The sequence below is a fragment of the Loxodonta africana genome, chromosome 14, assembly GCF_030014295.1.
Source record: "Loxodonta africana isolate mLoxAfr1 chromosome 14, mLoxAfr1.hap2, whole genome shotgun sequence".
NCBI lineage: Eukaryota > Metazoa > Chordata > Mammalia > Proboscidea > Elephantidae > Loxodonta > Loxodonta africana.
In genome coordinates this window covers 70,306,943-70,328,627 of record NC_087355.1, presented here as the reverse complement: position 1 = coordinate 70,328,627, position 21,685 = coordinate 70,306,943, and the positions used below count along the sequence as shown (strand labels likewise).

Below are 21,685 nucleotides of genomic sequence, written 5' to 3'. Positions count from 1 at the left end.
AAAACGTTCATCAAAACTATATCTCTTTGCAGCAGCAGCTGGTGGAAAATCACTATTTTTCAAGTCAAAAAGTGCTGAAAAACTAAATCTGTCTTAAAATCACCAAATTCAGTAAGGTTATATTCTAATATTTTTTCTTGGATTCCCGTGATTCCAGTTACCAAGCAATCTCAGCTGAACAATCAATTAAGCAAGAGGTAGTTTCTCCAATAATCTCCTTTGTCTTACCAGCAAGGTCATTTCCACAGGGGACAGGAATGAATGGTATAATCTTTGAATCCCTTTCAATCCCATTTCTCCTGGGATCCCATTTCCCTGGACTATGATCATAGCTATCATGTTGCATTTAGGGTCTTGAGATCATTGAACAGAGAAAAGATTCCAGGGTTCAGTTTTTTATTTCCATTTCCTCTTCTCTGAGAACACAAATCATTTGGGGTGCCATTAAACCAGCAAAGGGAAATCAATTGTGCGATTTTATAAAGGGGATTTTTTTTTTTTAATAGTAAAAATAATATTAACATTTTCCAAGGAGAAGATTTAGGCTGCTGAAATGAGCCCCCAAAGGTAGCATACAAACCACATAGCGACATTCTTCTTGAAATATGTTTCCTTAAGAGTTCTTGTGATCTTCCAATTTCCACTGAATCCATCAGATCCCGGGGCCCCACAGCTCCATGGCTTCCAGCTCATCTTGGACAGGGGTGAATTCTGGCTGATCAGGGTGGGAAGCTAGAGAGGAAGAGCGGGGTGGGGACTTGATGGAACCCAGGAACCTTAAATTGATATTCTCCCCTCATACGAATCCTTAGAGACCTAGATTTAGTCACGAAACCAGAGAGATCTTCTACTTAGGTAGAAAGCCGTATTTACTTTAACCCACCACGTTGCCGCTTCCACCTTTCCCATGAGGTTTCAGGAGGTTAGTAAAAGAAGGAACAGCTACATTACAGAAATTGTTAGAAAACTAGAATCACAGCCGACTGCTTAAATATTATATCTTTTATTTACAAAAGAAACCCTGAAAACTCAGCAGAATTATGAAAGAAAAATCAATTCTGACAACAGATCTCATGTTAGAAGTCCATCACCATGGGAGAGCGAGGAGGGGGTGGTGCTCAGGGGAGGAAGGGTGAGAAGCGTGGTCAGGGAACAAGCTACCCATGAATCATATGTGGGGACATGAAAGGGGAGAAGGCACATTTAAGTAACTTTACTGCTGGGGAATTTGGGATGAGTTGTTGGTACATAATCATGTACCTAACCCAGGCTGACACGGAGCAGTCAATTTCTATTACAGTTGGATTAAGTTCCAATATTATCACAGCATCGTGTTTGGAGCAGAAAGGGCAAGAGATGTGAACCTGGGCAGGCAGGGAAGCAGGCGAGAGAGGGAAGAGAAGTGCCCATTGTTAGGGGCAGGGGCTTGGTGGTGGTCAACAGGATAGCTCGTATCCATAGCCAAATACCCCGGCCAATGCAATCAGAGTAGAGGATTTCCACTCAGTGCTGGTAATCATTGTAAGGGATCAGGTCTTAACAAGGGACAGGGGAATTTGAGAGAGCAGGGAGGGAAAAGATGAACAGAGAAAAACACATCAGCACAACTTGGACCGGTTCCCTCTGGCAACTAAGGTTAAATTTCTCCTGAAACAGAAAATTTATATTCACATTGATAAGTCCATGGCCCTGTAGCACTCTTTGAACCACTCTCTGCATGCTTCCAAGAGTGACGATGTCAGAAAATGTCCCATTGCCTAGCATGCCAACTTTGTAATGGCACACAGACTACAGATGTTTTCGGGAAGCCTGACCTTTTCAGACTCTCAGACCAGCAGTTAGCAATGAGCCAAGGACAATATGGCCACTTTTATTTCTTCTTAGAACTATTTTCGTCACCTAAAATGCATGTGGTAGGCAGAATGGCACCTACAAGAATCTAGGGGGTCCTTCTAATTACGGGGAAAGTTCTAGGTTTGAGGTTTCCCCAAAATAAGAGTATGATTAACAGGAGATCATTGCCACATCACAGCAGTAATGAAGAATGGGAGCATGCCTGAATGCTCATGCATGTCCTCCAACGACCAAATCCAGGGTCAGGGGCCTTGTCTGAGTGGATCGTCATTTGGAAGCAAGGAAGACACACGTGCTATGGTTTAGAATTTCCTCTTAAGGTTTTTAAAGGGGTAGGCTCTATAGTAATTTGCACTTCATAGAAGATGCTGTGGATAATTTCAGGCAGTGAGGAGTTTAAATTCTGCTTCCCTCCCACAGCCTGTCTACTTTTCATGGCACCCTCTCCCATTATGGCATGAACCATTGTCAAAAGTCACTCAAAGCTCACGAGAAGGCTGGCACTTACCTCCCACGCCATAGGCAGAACATGAAGAGGGGTCGCAGTATCCAGGCTGGCCAGAAGGACCTTGCGGTCCAGGCACCCCCAGGTGGCCTGGTGGACCCCTTGGTCCAGGAGAGCCAGGTGGTCCAGGACTGCCAGGTCGACTCTCCCCTGAAGGTCCTGAGAAGCACCCACAAATGAAAACAGGTTTTTGTTTTTTAAATCACAACAAGGTGAGTTTTTAGACCATCAAGAGGTCAACTAATTCTTACTAAGAAGCAACCTTACACATCTTGACAATTAGGCTAACCTGTGTCTCTGTCTCTGCTAGACTCCCTGGGTAGAGGGTCATACTACAATCACACATTCTCTTGGAGGTCAACGGTTTTAATTAGCTCCAGCATGGGAATCAAAACACACTCTTTGCTATTACCTCTGGAGTATTAAGGGGAAAGGAGCATACTACCTTTAACCTTGTTTTCTTTATGGAGCTTCTATTATGTGATACAGTCGTTTAAGAATTCAGAGTACGGATAGAATGAGAGAAAAATGTAGAACAAAATGCAAATTCCCATAAAAAGGCCAGACCTACTGGACTGACAGAGACTAGAGGAACCCCCTAAGACTGTTACCCTAGAACTCCTTTTAAACTTGGAGCTGAAGCTATTTCTGCAGGCCACCTTTCAGCCAAATAAAAGATTGGCTTATAAAACACTCAATATCACCCTTCGATAATGTGCTACCTTAAATAATCAACTATATATGAGACCAAATGGTCAACATTTACCCAAAAGCCAAGATGAGAAGGCAAGGAGGGGAAGGGAAGCTGGATCAATGGAAATAGAACAAACAGAATGGAAATAATGAGAATGCTGACAGATTGTGAAAATTATAACAAATGCCACGGAACAATTTGTATGAAAATTGTTAAGTGGCAATCTAATTGGTGTGTATACTTTCACCTAAAACACAATGAAACATTATTTTTAAAAAAACACATAGGATGACATCTCAAAAAGAATTCAATGTATGGGTGTGTACACACGTGCACATTCACACACACGTGCACACACCCGTGTACAAGCTAAAACCTCACCCTTATAATCTAGTTAGAAGAGTCATGCAAATCAGCTCCAGATATTTAAAATAAATCAGTCTGAACCCGAAAGAAATTATCCTGGAGGAGACAAATGAAAAGCCTGAAATTAGACTCAAAATGCTAATCCAAAATTTCTTTTGACTAGTTTATTGTAGTCAGAAAGATCAATTAAGAGTTTAGATTGAGCAATATGGGAGAGAGATGAACGCTTTTGTGAATTTAAGCTTGCCAGAGTTTAAGCTTGCCAGACTGGGTATTTTGTATATTTGTTTGTTTTTCAGATCTGGATTCCAACAGTGTTTAAAAGGCATTTTTCAATTAGAAATGAAATTCTTCAAATGGAATAGAAATGTTGGAGAAAATATCTCCTTATATTTGAATTGTTCTGTGGCTTTCAGGGAGCCCACGTGGTACAGTGGGAAAAAGCTAGGCTGCTAACCAAAAGGTCAGCAGTTCGAATTCGCCAGTTGCTCCTGAAGAACCCTGTGGGGAAGTCCTGCTCTGTCCTATAGAGTCGGAATGGACTCGATGGCAGTGGGTTTTTTTTTTTTTTTTTTTGGTGCCCTTCAGATACATTCAGGTCCATTCAATCGACACTCACCAAGCTCCCAGTCTTTCTAAAGCATCATGCCAGATTAGTCCCTCCAACAATCTTTAATTATAGCAGTATTTACATTCCAAATGAATCTGTTACATTAGGAATATCTTCTAGGGAAAATATTTTCCAAAATAATCACTAGGTTGGAAAGAAAACTCTGTAAAGCATTTGATGCAAAGTGGTTAAGACTGATTGTAAATATATAACAGGACTGCAAATTTACAATTCTAATAACAAGTCTGGTCACCTGGAGACCCTTCTAAAAAGCACATAATAAATAATACAACAAAACACAAAACTTACACAAAGCTCATTCAGTAACACTCTCATGTTGCTGCTTGTCATTTTTAGGTGCCATCAAGTCAATTCCGACTCATAGAAACCACATGTGACAGAGCAGATCTGCCACATAGGGAAGATTTCTTGGCGGAAATCTTCATGGAATGAACTCTGGTGGTGCAGTGGTTAAAGCACTTGGCTGCTAACCGAAAAGTTGATGGTTCAAACCCAGCAGCTGCTCTGCAGGGGAAAGGTGTGGCAGTCCGTTTCCTTAAAGATTGGAAACCCTATGGGGCAGTTCTACTCTGTCCTATAGGGTCACTATGATTTGAAACGGACTCGAGAGCAATGGGCTTTTTTTTTTTAATCTTCACAGAAGTAAATCAACAAGTCTTTCTCCTGCAGAGCCACTGGGTGGGTTGAACCGTGTATTTGAACTGCCAACCTTTCAGTTAATAGCCAAGCACTTAACCATTGCACCACCAGGGCTCCTTAAGACTACCATAAAAACTAAAACCAAACCCATGGCCACGAGTCGATTCTGACTCACAGTGACCCTATAGGACAGAGCAGAACTGCCCCATAAAGTTTCCAAGGAGTGCCTGGTGGATATGAACTGCAGATCCTTCGGTTTGCAGCCGTGGCTCTTAACCACTATGCCACCAGGATTTGCAAGACTGCCACAGCAGAAGCTATTAGTGTTCACCACATATCCGTGTGTTCCTCTAAATTTCCCAGTCTCCCTTGTAATTCAGTTGGGGCTCTGTGACTAGCTTCCAACAGTAAACTATGAGTGGAAGTGACATATGCCATTCTCCACTGAGGAAATTAAGAGCTGATGTGCCTCCTTCACCTTTCTCTTGGAAGCAATATGTTCCATGATGGAGGTCATGTGTTCCAGAATGGAGGAGAGCCACCTCACCCACATAAAACTTGGTGTGAGTACAAAATAAGCCTTTATTATGTCAACTCACTAAGCATTTGGGATTTATTTGCTCCTACAAAAAAAAAAATTTTTTTTTTTTTTACTCATAGCCTATCCTATCCTAACTCATGCAACCAATACAATCACAGAATACGCTATAGCCTTTCAGGTTTGTATACTGAAAGTATCATTAATAGCAAATTGGCCTCTCAATAAAATGAAACAGAAATAGTCATTCCATTAGATGCAAGGATGCAAGATGGTCATTTTCTTCCCATTAAATATCAGTGAATATACAAAATGAGGATTTTCATCTTACGGCTTCTTATTAAAAAAAAAAAAAAATTTTTTTTTTTTTTTTTTTTAGGTAGGATTATTTACCTGCGGGTCCAGGAGGGCCTCTTGGACCTTGGGTTCCGACGCCTGGACTTCCTTTTTCTCCTTTGGTACCAGTCAGACCTATTTAAAAACAAAACAAAATTCTTTAAAATTAAATTTGGATGGTTCCATTTTTCTGGTTTGCAAAAGGGGCTCTCTTAAGAAAACAATGAAACTTCAGGGTCATGGCTGCCATTGAGTTTTTAAAATAAATTCTAACCCTAGTGAATTATGCATAATCACATATGGAAGGCTGATTCTATAACTGAGAATATACCCTGTAGTTGCTATACTTCAAGTCTGTCTTTCTCCTTCCTACTGAAGTGGTGCAGCCTGCCAGAAACTAGGGCACAGCCCATGTCTTTGCATGCACCGGGCCATTCAACGTATGCAGTTGGCACTCCACAAGTAACACGGTAGAAATCACAAGTGAACATGTCTAACATTTTCCTTTTGGTCCACCCTGTAATGTATCTGCAAAAGGCATGAATTATAATTAGGCACCAAGTTCTGAAGCGCGTGAGTTTCCATTAAAATCTTGGAAGCTTCAGGAAAGCCTGTGTTTGATTTGGCTGATTCAACCCCATAAAAATCAAAACCTATTCATGTTTTTTTTCCATTGAGCAGACCTTTTATTCCAAACAATCTGCAGTACTATTAACAAACTATACATTTTCACAAAACAACAAACAAACAAAAAAAACAGAGGAATATTTGCCTCTGACACCTCATTGCCCAAACAGGCCCTTTGACAAGATCGCTTGACAGGTGAGAGCACGAGACCCAGCCTCATCAGACTGGGGTCTGGGTAACCATGGCTCACATTACAACACGTTTCTGGTGTCTGTTTTTCATGTGCAAAAATGCTTTGAAATCACAGAATGTATCTGTTTAATTACACCTACTGAGAAATTATGTATGAATTGGCAAGGCCTAGAAGGGAATATAAATAAATGAAAATAGCCAATCTGATAGGAAGTAGGCATGCAAGTAGGAGCCCTGATGGCACAGTGGCTAAGTGCTTGGCTGCTAACCTAAAGGGCAGCGGTTGGAACTCACCAGGCGCTCAGCAGGAAAAAAGATATGGCAGCCTGCTTCTGTAAAGATGACAGCCTTGGAAACCCTATGGGACAGTTCTGCTCTGTCCTACAGGGTTGCTAGGAGTCCGAGTTGACTCAATGGTGACAGATTTGGTTATTTTTGGTTTAGGCATGAGAGTGATTTAATTTTTTTTAATTACAAATAACTTTCTTACTATGAAAGTAATACATAGTCACTGTAGGCAAATTATAATATATAACAAACAAGACTTCCAACACTCTAAAATAATCACTTATAACATCTTGTTTTATAATTTCCTATAATTTCTAGGAAGAGTTGGTTAAGAAAAGACTGATAAGGAACTAACAGTTTTTTTCTACACTGCCCATATGATTGTCTCTTGATTTGAAGGTTTGGTATCTGCTCTGCTCTTTGCGACCACCTCTTGGCTCAAGATATGCATGGCTTCTTTAAGAAAAACCCCCCTTTGTTAGTGGTCCTCCAGGCTGGTCTGCTCACCACTATGCTTCCCAAACACCCAGGCCTATTCCATGTAGCTTTGGTGGTATCATCAGAGCTCAGAAAAGACCAGTACGGCAGTGAGAGGCCAGGGGCACTGACCACTGCACCTATGACCACCTGCTTAGGCCCTGACTCTTCTCTTAGGGACCCATATGAGAGAGAATAACTTCTCGAAAGAAAAATACAATCTTCTCTTCCAAGTTTAAAAAGTACACAACTAACTCTGACTCAAAAACCAACCAACCCATTGCCATCGAGTCGATTTCAACTCTTAGCGACTTTATAGGACACAGTAGAACTGCCCATAGAGTTTCCAAGGAGCACCTGGTACATTTGAACTGCTGGCCTTTTGGTTAACAGCCATAGCTCTTAACCACTACACCACTAGGGTTGACTAGTCAACATTTAGCTCGATTGCTAAACAAATTGTTAATACAGAAAGCCACCCTGAGTAAGCCTACTGGGTATTTGCATCCAAAAAACCAAACCCACTGCAGTCAAGTCAATTCTGACTCATAGCGACCCTATAAGACAGAGTAGAACTGCCCCATAGAGTTTCCAAGGAGCGCCTGGTGCATTTGAACTGCTGACCTCTTGGTTAGCAGCCATAGCACTCAACCACTACGCCACCAGGGTTTCCCAATATGGGTACTTGCATAGTATTTGCATAGTAGCTGGGGATTAGTACTTTTTAGCTCTTCAGTGCTCCTTCACTTGCTGATACTTGTGCCCTCATGTGCATCTGGAATTTAATGGAAAATGTCTCTTCTCCCCTTAGAGTTGGACTCACTTTCCCCACAGGGAACTACTAATTTTTAAAGAATTAGAACACACACACAAAAAAAACATACCCATGACTAACATCAGGCTGCTCATGATTAGCTGCCCGGTGACTCACAGGCCCCTCAGGACCTCAAGGTGCCAATGGATCTGCGTGAGCAACATGGCTCCTCAGTGCATGACTCTCTACCAGTAGAAGACAGGAGATTAGGCTGCATGTGACATCCAGGAAAGTATTCTCTGGAATAATCTTCTGATAATATTTTTGTGACTTAGCCTTTGCTTATTCATATAAAGGGAGGAGAGTGGGGGAGACCGGGGAGTAGAAAGTCTAGTCATTTTCATTTTCTAGTTATGCTGAAGGAACTAAGTAGAAACAGTCCACCCTCTCAAAATGCCAAAAAAGAAAAGAAAAATTCTAAAGATACAATTATACATTAACAGGGAATTTTAGATTTTACTATCCTTTACGTTATTACATGTTACAATGTAGGTTAATGTACTAATCAGTATTTGTCCATGTGCTCACTGACAGTTCTTAGGCCAGAGGGATATTCATACCCATGACAAGTAAATTTGGCTATAAATCTTTTATTGGACTGAAAAAAATCATGTTAAAAAATCAGTATTTAAGTATCTCAGATGATGGCTGAAATTAAAGGCTAAGCTTAGAGATCTCAGATCTCAAAAAATAGATTTGAATACCGATATAGACAGATAGATAGGATAGACAATATATACATAAATACTCATTGGTAAACCCTGTCCCAGACCCAGTGCTGTTGAGTCGAGTCTGACTCATAGTGACCCTATAGAACAGAGTAGAACTGCCCCATAGAGTTTCCAAGGAGTGCCTGGCGGATTTGAACTGCCAACCCTTTGGTTAGCAGCCATAGCACTTAACCACTATGCCACCAGGGTTTCCCCGTCAGATCCGATTAAAGAGGGGGGAATCTAGTGTACTAAAACGTCAGCTTTGACCTTCCATGAGATGCTGGAGGGCAGTGGAGCCTGGGCATAAAGTCATTCTTTACAAACAAAACACAGTCCTCATCCGTATTAAGGGCTTTCCTTATAAATCCTCTTCTCAAGGACCCAATGTGGGGTCATTTGGTACTGAGGTGAGGGCATCACAGCTAAGTGTCATATCCTTTTCATAAAGGCATTGAGACTCAGGAGACTTCTGTGACTCCTGAGTGTACAGGGTGTTCCCTCTGCTTGAAACACCATTCTCACCTTAGCTACCTCCGCAGCTCCTCATTCTTCAAGACCCAACTCAGGCATTCTTCCTCTATAAAAGCTTCTCTATAATCATCATAGGCAGAACCATGATGGATTCAAGATGTCAGGGATTATCCATTTCTTTCATGGCTGTATCCCCTACAGTTCCATGGTGTCTTCCACGTAATATGTACTTAACAAATATTTGTTGAGCAAATGAATGAGAGTGAACGAATTCTTTGCTTCCATAGTATCTGCACCTCCTTTGGTAGCACATATGCCATTGCATTGCGTGTTTGAATGTCCATCTAACCCTGGAACTACAAGCCTGCTGATTATAGGAATCATGCTTTATCATTCTAGCATCAGATCCAAGCAGAGTCTCACACATGGTAGGTGGCCCAGTAAATACTGGGAAACTGACTCAATGCCTATATCAACACACAGCCGCACATTTAGCAATAAGCGAGTGTGAGTTCTGACGGATCAATAGACAAAATTTCTTAGGCTGGAGCTTCACTTTTACTTTCTTACTTCCAGGTTTATGTGAACCCTGCTTTTTCCACGTTCTTTATGTGGCAACATCAATACATAGTTTCTCTTAGAGGTGGATATAATTGGCCCCAGTTAACTTTAAGGTTCCGGAATTTTTTTATGAATAAAATCAATATAAACGAAGATTTCACTTACCAAAAAATAAATTAAAATGCCCTTAGTTTTCTGAGTAGCCAAGAATATTTAGAGTAATTGCATAGAAGTCTCTTCTATTATTCGTTCATTCACTCATTCATTCATTCATGTATGGTGTACAGTGGAGGCAAGATAACCTCTTGGCCAGGGAATTTAGGCATTAAACATGAGGGTTGAATTAAAAAGTCCTCTAAGGCAGGAAGGAGAATATTTCTTAAGTACGTATTATGTAGTTGACACTTGTTCTATGCTCCACACAGATTATATCACTTTGTCCTCACAGCAACATAGGGAGTATTGTCCCCATTTTACAGATGAAAAAATCAATTCTCAGATTCCATAGTTTGCCAAATGTCATATATTCAGTGAGAGACAGAGCCAGCACTTGAGTCAAGTTCAACTCTGAAGCCTCGTTCTTTGTTCCTCACAACACATGCAGAGTCTGACTGTCCAACCTGTTATAAGAGCAACTTGAGAACTACCAAGAGGCCATAGGACAATGGGAAAGAAAATGAGCCACAAAGACCAAGCAAGAATTCAATACGGCAATCTCACTCCTTGGAATATATCCTAGAGAAATTAGAGCCGTCACACGAACAGATACATACACACCCATGTTCATTGCAGCACTGTTCACAATAGCAAAAAGGTAGAAACAACCTAGGTGCCCATCAACAGATGAATGGATAAACAAGTTATGGTACATAAACACAATGGAATACTACACAACGATAAAGAATAATGGTGAATCTGTGAAACATCTCACAACATGGAAGAATCTGGAGAGCATTATGCTGAGTGAAATTAGTCAATCGCAAAAGAACAAATATTGTATGAGACCACTATAAAAAATCAAGAAAAGGTTTAAATACAGAAGAAAACATTCTTTGATGGTTATGAGGGTGGGAGGGAGTGAGAAGGGAATTCATTAACTGGATAAAAAACCCAAAAACCAAACCCGTTGCCGTTGAGTTGATTCCGACTCATAGTGACCCTATAGGACAGAGTAAAACTGCCTCATAGGGTTTTGAAAGAGCACCTGGAGGATTTGAACTGCTGACCTTTTGGTTAGCAGCTGTACCTCTTAACCACTACATCACCAGGATTTCCACTAACTAGATGGTAGACAAGAATTGTCTTAGGTGAAGGGAAAGACAGCACACAGTAAAAGAAAAAAAAAAAAAAAAGGATAAAAAAAGAATACAAGACAGCCCTTCCACACAGAGGAAGTTTAACCAGCTTGACTAAAGTTTCACAGCTAGTAAAGGCTGTAAACAGGATTTGAGCCCCAGCAGTCTGAGGATGATGCAGGACTGGGCAACGTTTCGTTCTATTGTACACAGGGTCGCTGTGAGTCAGAACTGACTTGATGGTACCTAACAACAACAACAGTCAAACTCCAGAGCAAGAACTTTTTTTCTGTTCATTTTTTTTATTGTTGTAAAAATATATAAAACACATTTGCCAATTCAACGTTTTTCACGTGTACAATTCAGTGACACCAGTTTCATCAAGCCATGTTATACAACCATCATCACTACCTTTTGCCAAATTTCCCATCACCATAAACAGAAACGTAATGCTTCTTTTAACCATCACTGAATCCATCTTGAGCATGATGAAGAATGAATTCACCAAAGAGGTAGACTCTGAGCTAAGCTTGAAGGAATGGTTACAATTTCAACAGGTGGGGCTTTCAAATTTCAAAAGCAGGCGTTCCAGGTGGAGGGTGTGAAGGTGTGCTCCGAGAACTGCTAGTCACTCATTCTGGCTAGAACAATTTCCTAGGAGTCTCATTAGACACCATAGATTAATGTCTGAGGAGACATTTGAGGGCTACCTGATTCTCCCTTACCACTGATCTAAATCTAGCAGTGATCTTCTAATATGTTCCCTTATTGGTCCGTAAAGGCAGGCACGTGTCTATTTTAACTCTTCATTGTATTCCCCATGCCAGGCAACTATTAAGCACTGAAGAAATCTCTGTCAAACAAATGGTTGAAAGAACGAAAATACAATGTTCAACTGCAGACTTTGACAAACCAAAAATACGGCTAGTAGTGCATCAGCTGTGCCTACAATTATCTCACCAGGTTTTAAATGCCAGATGCTTTACATTTAGTCATGACAAGGACTGAGGAGACAGGTACTACGATGAACCCTAAAGAGTGCTGTGATAAAGAGAGGTTAAGTAACTTATCCCAAAGAAAAGCTATGTTGAAGTTCTAATCCCTGGTACCTGTGAATACGATCTGGTTCAGAAATAGAGTTTTTGAAGATGTGATCAGTTAGGTTATTGTAAGGTCATAGAATTTTTCAAGATGCTATCAGTTAGGTTACCCTAAGGTCACACTGGAGTAGGGTGGGTCCTAATCCAATGAGTGGTGTCCACAGGAAAGAGGAGACACAGAGACCGACACAGAGGGAAGATGGCCATGTGACCACGCAAGCAGAAATTAGAATGAAGCAGCTGCCAACCCAAAACACCAAGGATTGCCAGAAGCCACCAGAACCTAGGAAAGAGGCATGGAACAGATTCTCCCTCAGATCCTCCACAGGGAACCAACCCTGCCAACACTTCCAGCCTCCAGGACTGTGAGAGAATAAATTTCTGATGTTTTAAGCCACCCAGCTTGTGGTACTTTGCTCAGCAGCCCTAGGACACTAAGAGAGTGTCGAAGCCTACACACCTAACCACTGTGCCCCTTGTCTCTCCAGCAGAAGCTGGACCTGGAGGCCACATTTCCTCTTGATTGCTGTAGTCACTGGCTTCCTGACCTGCCTGCCAAATTCGTCTACGCATTCTCTCTCACTCAAAAATCAGCCCTGTGCTTATCACCACACGTCCCCACCTTAATTACTCTCGGTTTGGAGGAAGACTTGGGGCTGATTTTAGGAATATTTATCCAGCTCACAACTGATTGCATGTCCAGGGTATGGTCCTCAGTTGTCTGTTACTTATTTTCTTTATTTCCCTCTTGGACTCTCAGTAGAGACAGCTGACTCATTCGTATGGCCCCCTGACTACACTAAGCACCAGGCTGGCCTCTCCTGCTACTCCATGGAGCTTAGTCACTCCTTCTCGACCCTAGCCATTCTGAGGAACTTCCAGGATCTATACCCAGGCAGCTACAGAAGTCCCCTTCATTGTTATGGTACCAAAAGGTCACGGAGACTGTGAAGCAAAGCTTCAGCTGTGTTATTGTCTGTTGCCTGGGAAATGCTGGTAACGAACTGAGAATACAGTCTGTTTTTTATTCAAAACTTGTTTGATTGCCTGCTACACGCAAGGTCCTGGGCAGCTACAAGAAGGTAGATTAATTAGACTCAATTTAACCAATATTTTATGCCCTTGGCCAGAGCCTGTTATTTCTACATGCTGGGTCTATGGAATAGTACCAGCATGTGGAGATCCACACTTTGTGCTAAGGTAGCCAAAGTTGGAAAATACATGGTTGTTTTAAATGCAAAACACATTTTGCAACTCTTGCTAGAGGTTGCTCTTATATGCCTGTATCATATAACAATTGGACATCTACTACAAAAAAAATAATAATAATAACAATTGGACACCTACTACACCTCTATAATTAAGAGGTCAGTCAGGGGTAGATAACTCACCCCCATCTTTCAGGCAGAGACTTGGCTACGTGGTGCCAGGTGCTACAAAGCAACACAATTAATGAAGGCAGACTGGAGTCCTGAAGACCTTAACCCCACCCATAAACACTGTGCTAGTCTCACAGAAGGGCTGAGAAGCCAGGTAAAGACGATTCAACGGCAGGAAGCCACTATCACCCCTAGGAGTATAGGTAAAATGGGAAGAAATGGTGTGACTACAACTCAGATCTTGGGGCCTCTGGCAGATGGAGAATCAGAGGAGAGTGTCCAGTGGGAGCCAAGAGGGGCTGCAGCCACAACTGGAGTTGCCAGATGAGGCAGTGAGGTGAAGGGAGAAATACCTTGGCTTCTCCCCTCTTTCTATTCTCCAGTCTTCCTCAGTGCCTTTCATTGATTGAACCTGCCCGGGAGGCAGAAGGCAAGGGAGCTTGGAAACAGTTTCCTGTGATATCCCTAAGACAGGGGAAGGGCAGATGATGGATCTGAGAGCAAACTGACTAGCCCAGTCCTGATACCAAGTGCTGAGAATCCAGAGGCAAAAACACCCTTCCTGCCTTGTAGCAGGTCACTGCAAAGTACAGCAGAGAGGCAAATAAACCAGTAGTTACAATGCAGTGCAAGAATAGCTATGACAGAATACAAGGGCACAGAATTGAAGTACCTGTGGTCAGTCACAGAATGCTTTCTAGCACAGCTGGTATCTGAAGAGCAGGCATTAGCCACACAAATAAGGCACAGATGGACATTGTGGGCAAAGGCAAGTATGTTGCAAGGCTTGAGGGGAGACAAAACAGGGCATGTCTGTGTTGTTAGGTGCCATTGAGTTGATTTCAACTCACAGCTGTCCCCACGTGACACAGCAGGCTGCAATCTTTATGGGAGTAGATCGCCAGGCTTTCTCCTGTAGAGCCACCGGGTAGGTTTGAACCACCAACTTTTTATTTAGCAGCCAAGCGCTTAATCATTGAGCCAGCAGGGCTCCTAAGGGCATGTTCATTGAACTTGCTGCTGTAGAGTCGATTTCGACTCATAGCGACCCTATAGGACAGAGTAGAACTGCCCCATAGAGTTTTCAAAGAGCAGCTGGTGGACTTAAACAGACAACCTTTCGGTTAGCAGCCAAGCTCTTAACCACTGTGCCACCACTCCAGGGTATGCCTAAAGGACTAGAAATGGTTTGGTATGGCTTTGGAAAACTGTAGGTTGGGGAGAGGTAGAATATGAGGCTAGTCTTGGCTAAGTCATGACAAGCTTTGTGTGCCAGACTAAGGAGTTTGGGTCTGGCCCTTCACTTGTATGAACTCCTTTCAACATCCTATTCCTAATCTTGTGTTTGAAACTCTTTTTCTTAAAGAAGGAACCCAAATTATTTAAGCTTCAGGCCCCACAAAGCCTGGATCTGCCCCTGCTGGGTGCCACAAAGCAATACAATTAACAAAGGCAGGCTGGAGTCCTGCAATGTCAACCCTACTGTGATGGGTAAGGTTGTGTGTCAACTTGGCTGGGCCATGATTCTCAGTAGTTTGGCGGTTATGTAATAATGTAGTTATCCTACATTATGTGATCTGATATGATCTGCCAATCAGTTATAAGGGGAGTTTCCTTGGGGGCGGGGCCTGCATCCAACATATTTATGGGCGTTCTGGAAAGCTTGCTCTGGTCTTGCATCTGACTTATCATCATCTGACCTCCAGTTCTTGGGACTTGAGCCAGTGGCCTGCCATCTGACCTACTGATCTTGAATTCCATCAGCCCCTGCAGTTATGTGAGTCAGGAGAAGCCTCCAGCGCGATGCCTAACCCAAAGACTTGGGACTTGCCAGCCTGTACAACTGCATGAGCCACTTGCTTGAGATAAATCTCTGTCCATATACACACACTTCACTGGTTTTGCTTTTCTAGAGAACCCAACCTAAGATACCCACCAATAAGCACTGTGCTAGGCACATAGAGAAGCCAGAGGAAAATGTGCTGAATCAATTCAGGTTCTCTAGTGGTCAAAGGAAGCCATGATCAGAACAAGATCAAGATAACAGGATATTGTGAACTTCAGGTTTTCTATCAGTTAACTAGAGATAAGGCAATATAGGCAGGGGGCTCTGTGGTCATTTGACTACTGACATCTAAATGTGATACCTTAAATTTGGGCAGTAAAAGGGAGGAAGGAAGTGAAGCAGGTAGGAAGGAGGTGAGGAAGGGAGAATGGCAGTTAAGAAGGGACGAGAGAGGAAAAAAGAAGATAAGGCAGACAACGCATCAATGCACACCAATGTACTGTAGTTCTTTGCAGGTTCTGTGCACACCTGCATGTCACTGGCAGAAGGGAAAGGATATTCAGTCAGGCACCAGGAATCCTCATTTTTTGTCCACTCAGTTTTGCCACTGACATTTTGATACATAAGAATGTCAGGTGCATAAGAATGTCAGGCCAAATGCCAATCTATCACTTTCAGCTCCAAAATTTTTATTGCTTTTCCTTAAATGTCATTGTATTGTTTTTAGCACTATTAGGAAAATTATAAATCATTCAAAATCAGCAGAAAAAGAAGCCAACCTTTATGGCTTAAAAATGAACATTTCAGGTTCATCTTTTACTTGAGTATCTGAACAGGTGATGATATTTAAATTAGAGCTGGGTCTCCATTCCTTGCAGAACTGGAAAATGGTATGATACTCTTCAGTCTTGGAAGAGAAAAGAGCTGTGTCAGGGCATTGGGAAAAGGCCAGGGTTTACAGAGTTTAAAACAAAGTGTGCTAGGACCAACAGCTCCTTCTAATAAACAAGAAGAATCCACTATTAAGATAAATACATTTTCTCCAAAAGAGACCGAATTACTGGGTGGTGGGATGTGGGGACCATGGTCTTGGAGGACATCCAGCTCAATTGGCATAACATAGTTTATAAAGAAAATGTTCTACATCCTGCTTTGGTGAGGAGTATCTGGGGTCTTAAGAGCTTGTGAGCAGTCAGCTAAGATACTTCACTTGTCCCACGACGTCTGGAGCAAGGGAGAATGAAGAAAACCAAAGCCACAAGGGAAAAGTTAGCCCAATGGACTAACGGACCACAACTACCACAGCCTCTACCAGGCTGAGTCCAGCACAACTAGATGGTGACTGGCTACCACTGACTGCTCTGAGAGGGATCACAATAGAGGGTCCTGGACAGAGCTGAAGAAAAATGTGGAGCAAAATTCTGACTCAGAAAAAAAAAGACCAGACTTACTGGTCTGACAGAAACTGGAGAAACCCTGAGAGTATAGCCCCTGGAACACCCTCTTAGCTCAGTACTGAAGTCACTCCTGGGATTCAACCTTCAGCCAAAGATTAGACAGTTCCATAAAACAAAATGAGACTAAATTGGCACACCAGCTCAGGGGCAAGGACAAGAAGGCAGGAGGGGACAGGAAAGCTGGTAACAGGGAACCCAAGGTCAAGAAGAGGAGAGTGTTGACATGTTGTGGGGTTGGCAACTATCATGGATTGAATTATGTCCCCCAAAAATATCTGTCAACTTGGCTAGGTCACAATTCCCAGTGTTGTGTGATTGTCTACCATTTCGTCAGGATGTGATTTTCCTGTTTTTTAAATCCTATCACTAGGATGTAATGCGATGGATTAGTGGCAGTTATACTGATGAGATCTACAAGATTAGATAGTGTCTTAAGCCAATTTCTTTTGAGATATAAAAGAGAGAAGGAAGCAGAGAGACATGGGGACCTCATGCAACCAAGAAAGCAGTGCCGGGAGCAGAGCTCGTCCTTTGGATCTGAGGTTCCTTTGCTGAGATGCTCCCAGACCAAGGAAATGCTGATCACAAGGACCTTCCTTCAGAGCTGACAGAGACAGAACACCTTCCCCTGGAGCTGATGCCCTGAATTCAGATGTCTAGCCTACTGGACTGTGAGAGAACAAACTTCTCTTTGTTAACATCATCCACTTGTGGTATTTCTGTTATAGCAGCACTAGATAACTAAGACAACAACCAATGTCACAAAACAACATGTGTATTAATTGTTTAATGAGAAACTAATTTGCTCTGTAAACCCTCACCTAAAGTACAATAAAAAAAAAAATACACAGAGAAATAAAATCAGAAAAATGGGGACTTGGGAAACATAGAGCTGATATTTAGAGACTTTGACAATTGCTGATAGCTTGGGTATGGGCTATCAGAATAAATGCCCACTGTCCTTTGAAATAATGACCAACTCTCCAGCAATGAAAATGACTTTCAACCTCAGTGTTTATTTTTGAAATGAGGATATACTTTATTAATGAATTCCCAAGATATTTTCAATAGTACGTGATGAAGCAAAAAAAAGTGAGGTTCTAGAAATTAAAAAAAAAAAAAGATAAATACATATTATATTTATCTTTGGGCTCATTATGTTTTTCCAAACTAGTAAAGAAATTCAGAAAAGTCAAATTACTTTGCTCTGTTTACATAGTACTGCCAAAGTTACATTTCCAATGAAAATGGAAAAAGTTAATGAATATATCTTTTCTATTTATGTTTTCACCAGCTATAAAAGTACATTTATATTTAAAAGTTGTTGCCTTAAAAGCCATGTCACAAAATTCATTGAATGTCATTTATCATAGTTAATATAAACAGCTTTAGTTGTATTGCATGAACTAGTACCTGATATATTTCCATTTCACATGTTTTTGTTCAAGGCTTAGAAATTCAGGAAATGGCAAATCACATTCCTACTTTCAAAAACAAAGGGGGGTTTCATACATTTATGCGTATATGTAAGTGGTGTACATATATGTGTGTGCTTGTGTATATAAATATACACACACATTATAAAATCCTATTCAGCATAACCAAAACTACTGAAAAATCTCACTGTAATATTCTGGCAAACTTTATATGATAATGACTTGAAAGAAAAATGCTGATATTGTTATCTTGGCAGTAATTGGCTATTAACAGGAGGTCTCAGCAGCAGGCAGGCAGGGTTGTTGCACTGTATTAACCACACCGGCTTCTGCTTTTATTATGGCTCTAGGGTAAATGAGGAATGGCAGCCAAAACGCTAGCCAGGAGGTAATCAACACCATAAATGATTCATGAAATAACTGTCATAGTTCAGATATTATGAGGAATAAAAAGAAAATATGCATCAAATGTGGTCTTTGGGGAGACTACAGTTTCTTTGGTGAGATAAGATTAACAGAAGTGAAATCATGAAAGGTCAAATCAAGAAAGTGTATTCTACCTGGTACTAAATGGTATGTGCCAATGAGGTAGATAGATATCAGCCACCTATTCATTTATCACGTACGCATTCAGGTTCTGTGTAGGGGATGCAGAGGTAAAGGGAGCTCACAGGCCAGTTGAAAAGACAGAAAAGTACATCGACAATTATAATGGGGAAATGCTGTGATGGAGACGTGTGCTTGGGGCTAAGGGAGCACAAACCAGGGACATATTAGTCTAGACTCAATTCAAGTGCCTCTTTGGAATGCAGCAGGGTAGAAACAAAGCCATTGACCAAACGACAAACCATGATGAAGAAGGGGTGGTCTGGAGAGGTGACTACTGAGATAAGTTTGAGTTTGAATGAGCCAGAGGAAGAAAGAGGGTTCTGAAAAGTGGGAAGAGCAAATCCACACAAGGGTATGAGAGCAGGGCACAAACTGCTCTCAGCAGTTCACCATTGTGAAAGGATAAGGTGTGTAGGAAGAATATGGTAGTCTGAATCCGTGGTTCTGTACAACTCTATAACAGAATTATGCACACACTGTCTCAACCATTTTCCTGCCCCTTGGATTTGGACTTGGCCATGTGACTTGCTTTGCTCAGTAGGATGTTAACAGAAATGGCATGAACAGGTGCCTGGAATGTGCTTCTGTGTTTGGGTTGCCCTCTTGTTCTCCTGCCATTGCCATGAGAAGAACATACTCTACGTAGCTGCTGCCCCTCTAGCCAGGGCCCCAGCAGAGCAGAGCAGAGCAGACCTGCTCCAGCCTCCCACAGATATGTGATGAGAGATACATGCTTACTCATGTATGCTACTGGGATTTTTGAGGTTGTTTGTTACGGAGCAAAAGCTGACTGATACTAAGAGCGAGAGTAGTTCAGTCTGGCTAGAGCGAAGGTTACAGACTGAAAGCAGAGCTAGTTAAGGAAAATAAATTGGGACTACACAAAAGTATCTTACTGAGATGGCCCTCACCTTGAATAATATCATCAGCACAATATTCGTCACTCTAAAACCAAAAACAAGACCCAAACCCACTGCTATCAAGACAATCCCATTTGCTGAGGTGACCCTGAATGTTACAGGGTAGAACTGTTCCATCAGGTTTTCTTGGCAGTAATCTTTTTGGAGGAGCCCTGGTATCACAGTGGTTAAAGTGCCTGGCTGCTAACCAAAAGGTCAGCAGTTCAAACCTACCAGCCACTCCGCAGGAGAAAGATGTAGCCGTCTGCTTCCGTAAAGATTTACAGCCTTGGGGCAGTTCTACTCTGTCCCACAGGGTCGCTGTGAGTCTGAATGGCCTTGGCTGCAATGGGTTTTTTGTTTTTTAAAAATCTTTATGGAAGAAAACCTCCAGGTCTTTCTTCCATAGTACCACTGGGTGGATTTGACCTCCAACCTTCAGGTACTTGAGTGCAAACCTTTTGCACCACCTAGGGACCCATTACTCTGAACACTGGACTTAAATCTAATGCAAAGATCTACTACATAGACTCTCCAATTTAAGGTTTTCAAAAAGTTTTAAGCTTCAGGAACAATTAGCTTCTGTGGCAAAGAAAAGATAAAACACTAGTTACATATTTTTGTTATTCTAATAAAGTCATATTCTACTCTTTAGAAGGAAAGAGGACATGATTCAATTGTAATTTTAATTTGTCAATTTTTTTTTTTATCATTCATTGTCTTGTTTGGAAAATGATCTTATTCTGATTACAATTAATTTGACAGCAGGAAGATAAAAGATGTTAAAAAAAAATGTGAGTACTCTACAAAAACTCTTTCCCAATAGATGTTACTCTTTTGAGGTGCTTAAATCTACATCTTATATTTCCATAAGAACAAACAAGTCTGTTTTGGAAGAAATACTGCCAGAACACTTCTTGGAAGTTAGGATGGCCAGATTTTGTCTCACGTACTTTGAACATGTTATCAGGAGGGACCAGTCCCTAGAGAAGGACATCATACTTGGTAAAATAGAGGGTCAGTGAAAAAGAGGAAGACCCTCAACAAGATGGACTGACACATTGGCTGCAGCAATGGGCTCAAGTATAGGAACAACTGTGGGGATGGCACAGGACTGGACAGTGTTTCGTTCTGTTGTACATAGGGTCGCTATGAGTAGGGACCGACTCAACGGCACCTAACAACAACAAAAGAAGTCATGCTGCTTGGAAATTATTCTTGGGTATGAAAACTTCACCTATTTCATTGTGAGGCCGGAAGGCTTTGGTTTAATTTAGAGGAGTGTGATGGTTTAAAAATATGTTCACAAATTCTTCGATACTCCTCTCTCCAAAATGTAGATCCTAATTCCCCTCTACTTGGGTGGAGAGTGGGCTTAATGCCTCACTTCTAACAAACAGAATATAGTGAAAGTGAAAGTTGGTGACTTCTGGGACCAGGTAAACAAAAGTATTGTGGCCTCCTCTGTGCTCTCTCTCTGGGTGCCCTTGCTCTGAGGACAGCAGCAGCCACTTTGTAAGAACACTCAAGCACCCCTTCGGAAAGGTTCACAGGATGAGGAACTGAGACCTCTTGCCAACGGCCAGTGAAGAACTGAAATGCCTACCAAGAGCCACATGAATGAGCTTGGAAGGAAATCCTTCAGCACCAGACAAGCTTTCAGATGACTGAAGCCCTAGATACCATCTTGACTGCAACTCTTGAGAGATTCTGAGCTAACCCATCTCCAAAGCTCCTGACCCACAAAAACTAAGATGAAATATGTGTGTTGTTCTATGGTAATTTCACCAATAGATCACTAAACATACAGATTTTCTTTCCAGCCATGATCAACATAGTCACTTTGTAATAGAAAAAAAAAAAAAAGATGATTCAAAAAGGAAAAAAGAAAAAGCATTCATTGCCAATGCCTTAAAGGGACCACACATTAGAAAAACACAATCCATCAAATCTTCAGAGAAAAGTCTTGTACTAAAGGGTATTCAAACTGGACTCTACCAGGTAACTACTGAAAAAAA

The 21,685-nt window shown here is 41.6% G+C and overlaps 1 protein-coding gene across 2 annotated transcripts in view; it reads right to left on the bottom strand.

The window, feature by feature from the left end:
* Positions 1-379: 379 nt before the first annotated feature.
* COL14A1 (collagen type XIV alpha 1 chain) overlaps positions 380-21,685 on the bottom strand; it is a 224,322-nt gene continuing 203,016 nt past the window's right edge. Inside the window, exons 46-48 of one of the 2 annotated variants that reach the window (XM_064268015.1) lie at positions 5,621-5,698; positions 2,363-2,518; positions 380-732 (exon numbers count right to left, since the gene is read on the bottom strand). In XM_064268015.1, the coding sequence (XP_064124085.1) occupies positions 653-732; positions 2,363-2,518; positions 5,621-5,698 (314 nt within the window). In that variant the 3' untranslated portion in view covers positions 380-652. The other variant, XM_064268016.1, reaches the window with a different exon arrangement.